Source organism: Austrofundulus limnaeus, unplaced genomic scaffold (genome assembly GCF_001266775.1).
Source record: "Austrofundulus limnaeus strain Quisiro unplaced genomic scaffold, Austrofundulus_limnaeus-1.0 Scaffold11, whole genome shotgun sequence".
NCBI classification, from domain to species: Eukaryota; Metazoa; Chordata; class Actinopteri; order Cyprinodontiformes; family Rivulidae; genus Austrofundulus; species Austrofundulus limnaeus.
This window is the reverse complement of record NW_013952413.1, coordinates 2,576,077-2,579,701: the sequence shown is the minus strand read 5'-3', so window position 1 is coordinate 2,579,701 and position 3,625 is coordinate 2,576,077. Positions and strand designations below refer to the sequence as shown.

Here is a 3,625-nt window from a genome sequence, read left to right as displayed (position 1 = left end):
CTACAAATGGCTCGTTACTGCCCGAAATTCGGCTCCTATCGTTCGTTGTAAAGAGCCGTTCAAAAGATTTGGATCGTTCTCGAACGTCACAGCTCTAATGGTCATGGTTTCTCCATTTGAGTTTCTTCAACCGTCTTCATCGCTGGGTTCTGTCTGAAATTAAGGTGGCGCTCAGGCTCAGCTCATGACAGTTAACCAAGATGACATAATTCCAAATCTATTCCAGGTGTGAGCTACAACTGTGATTGTTTCCCTCGTGAGGAACATAGTGCGTGACCAATTGCATTTCAAGAAAGAAAAACAGCAACATCTGATTACAAAACTATGCTGAACCCAAAGGAACGAGTAACTAACCAGCTTCCTAGAAATGTAGTGGAGTCAAACGTACAATATTTGCTGAAATGCAGTGGAGTGAAAACCATAAGTTTCCCAAAAAAATATTACTCAAGTAAAGTAAAGATTCTCAAAAAATGTACTGAAGTACAGTATTCAAGTAAATGTACTTTGTTATTGTCCACCACTGGAAATACGTAGCTTTTATTTGACTGTAATAATTTGAAATAAGTCTCAAAGTGTTACAACTTTTAAACATTGACCTAATGTTTTTGTCTATTTTAAWCACTGGGACAAGATTTGTATAGTTTATCTGATGGTCATATTGATAGAACTGCAACGACAGAAGAATTCACATTCGTGGAAATCATGAAAACAAAGACGTGACATGTTTCACACGCCTTGTTTTGCAGTTACAAACATTTGGTGTGCACCTTAAGTGCTCTGCTGTTGGGTCGTTAAATGCGAATGATAATCTACACTCAGAGGACGGTGCAGAATAATTGCCTTCCTGGGTTCTATTCAAGCAGCGTTGTTACTGCTGAGAGGCATCGACGTAACTGAAGAGCCTGTGTGACTTTGATTGGTAAGAAACCTGAGTTAAGAACCCTCGTGGCCCTCTGTGGACTGTGTGTTGGCAGTGAGGATGACATGAACTCCAAAACCCCAGTGTGCTGTGATTACCAGATGGCCGTGGCAGCGATGTTCAGTCCTTTCACTCACCTGGCTGAGTAAAGACTTCCTCTAACCCTGCACTCGCAGGAAACGGTCTCTACAGTACGTCTGCCTTCTCTGCCTCTGCCAAAACTCTCGCTTCCACCCTCCGCTCATGCCTCTGAAGTATGTTACAGAAAAAGGGAAATAAAAAAGGAGGACACCAATTTAGGCCACTGAGGTGCAAAAGGGATCGCTGAAAACAGGATAGTGGGATTTGATGTCCTTAACTTAAATTGCTGCCAGGTTGTTGTGATTATAGGTGACACATTGTTGTGGAACGAATCGTGCTTTTTTAAAGCAACTCTCATTGCCCAAGTTTCACGTGCAATTTCTTTGGGATAAACTTTTTTTTAATGTTTAATCATTGTTACAGTATTTAGAGAAAGCACATTTCCTAAAAGGATTATTCAAATGCTCGTTTTTGATATTTTCATGATTTATAGACCAAGAATCTTACAAGTTAGCCCATGGGTGTAGCACAAAACTTGTGGCATATTCTCAGCTAATGCATAAATGCACATTATTTATCTACTTGTGTGGATTATTGATTTATGCTAATTTGTGGTTTTTTGGAAGTACAATATGAAGAATGCTTATTTTTGTTTTTGCTTCAGGGTAGTGTAAGCCACATAAACACTGGTACACTGTACAAAAATATGTTAAGTCAGCTCTTCGTTTAGTTTGTGCCTTTTCTGGTTCTGTTCTCACATCTCTCTCCTGACGAAAGGTTACAGAAAATCACTAGCTACCAGGCAAAGATCGATAGCATCAGAACAGTGGTTTGCTCCCTTATTTATCTATCTGATGTGTTTGGTTTCGAGGGAACACATTAACCTTATCTAAAGATGTTCCACAGTGCTGCAAATGCGCTCGAAACTATTGATAGCGTATGCTAATGCAGAGTCACAGGTTTAACACTTGACTTCTACACCTAAAACTTRTTATTCAATGAGGTTTACCAACTTCTCCAATGCTGATATAAACAGCGATAAGGGATTAACGTAATGGGTTTCTCGCATYTTTTGCTTTTCCACTTTCAAGTTCCGCCAGTCATCCGAGTTCATCCAGAGAGCCAAGCCAGGGAGCCGGGTGTGACCGCCAGCCTGCGCTGCCATGCTGAGGGCATCCCCAGTCCACAGCTGTCCTGGCTCAAGAATGGCATGGACATTAAAAGCAAGCTGTCCAAACAACTCACCCTGCAAGGTAAAGACCGGCCACAAGTTTACTGGCATACGCTTGTGCTTTTGTTTACTTTCATTTACTGTCATTTCCAATATACTGGCATGATTTTTGTCTACAAGCAAAACAATCTAAATGTGTAAGAAAGGCCAGGGGTGAGTTTGCAGACATAAGTCTGTGAAAGCTCAAGTATGTTTGATAAACTTCTTGAAACAATTGAATCTTTTATGTTTTGCTAGTGCAGTCTTGGCTACGGCTGTGTGTTGCATGCCTCCAAATTGTAAAATCATGAAAATGTTTCCATAAATGTCAGTGTTTTCAACTTGAAACAGRAGCAGGTGTTTAGTTTGTAATGAAAATTTAATTAAGCAAGACAACAGTTAAGAGATACTGAAATAGAAATGTACAGATGCAGATGCATTAGTTGGTGCCCTTACAGGTCATTGCTTAAATCTTCAGTTAATCAGTTGTTTGTTGTATAGGCCTTTAACGGTGAAAAAAAAGTTCATTTTGCAAAGATATGTTAAAAAGAGTACAGATAGATTTGTTTGTACTCAAATATATTATTGATGTTTGCATGTTTCAAACTGTGTTATGGTGGTTTATGGTGAGTGGGAATGGATAAAGAACCCATTTGAACGGGTGCCTCYTAAGTAGGCCCATTGCGGTCCCCAAAAAGACTTTATTCAAACCTTTGCCTCGAATGAAAGACACAAAGTTCAAACTGTGTGTGTTACTTGTGATTGAGCTCCTTGTACACTCAGGAGAACAGATGAAATTTAGCTGCTGTGCTAATTCCAGTGTATTAATAATTACAGAATATTAATTAATGTGCATTGTCCTTTTAAATAAATTGTATTTATTTTACCATTGTTTAACCAGGCAAAACCAAATGAGATCACAGATTTCTTTTACAAGAGAGTCTGGGGCCTGAAGGCAACCTATTGCACGTTTTTGGGGTGTGGGGGAAACCGGAGTACGCGGAGAAAACCCACATAAGCACGAGAACATGCAAAATCTGCACAGAAAGACCCTAGGTCCAAACCGGGGTTCGAACCCAGTGAGGCATCAGTGCTAACCACTGAACAGTTGTGCTGCCGTAAATAAATGACTATATAGATTTTCTGATGATTATGAAAACATTGTACATGCAACCTGTAATGCTGAGATCATAATCGCTGTTAAGACAAGACAGCAAAAGAGTTGAATCTGTACTTTCCATGCCAGACTACTTGCCGTCACTGTGCTTTTTGTATTTTAACGATACGTGTGTGCTTGCACATGTTTCAGTCTAGAGCAGTGGTTCCCAAACTTTTTCTCTTCTGACCCACAAAATATCCATGGCAAAAACTTGTGACCCCAAATATTACTGGTCTGAGCATGTGAACTTCGTTAA

General features: G+C 39.8%; 1 protein-coding gene across 1 annotated transcript in view; it reads left to right on the top strand.

Moving 5' to 3' along the window:
• fstl5 (follistatin-like 5) overlaps positions 1-3,625 on the top strand; it is a 234,636-nt gene that overhangs the window by 186,527 nt on the left and 44,484 nt on the right. The window contains exon 9 of the mRNA XM_014002001.1: positions 2,092-2,253. Within this exon, the coding sequence (XP_013857455.1) occupies positions 2,092-2,253 (162 nt within the window). The remainder of the gene's footprint in view (positions 1-2,091; positions 2,254-3,625) is intronic.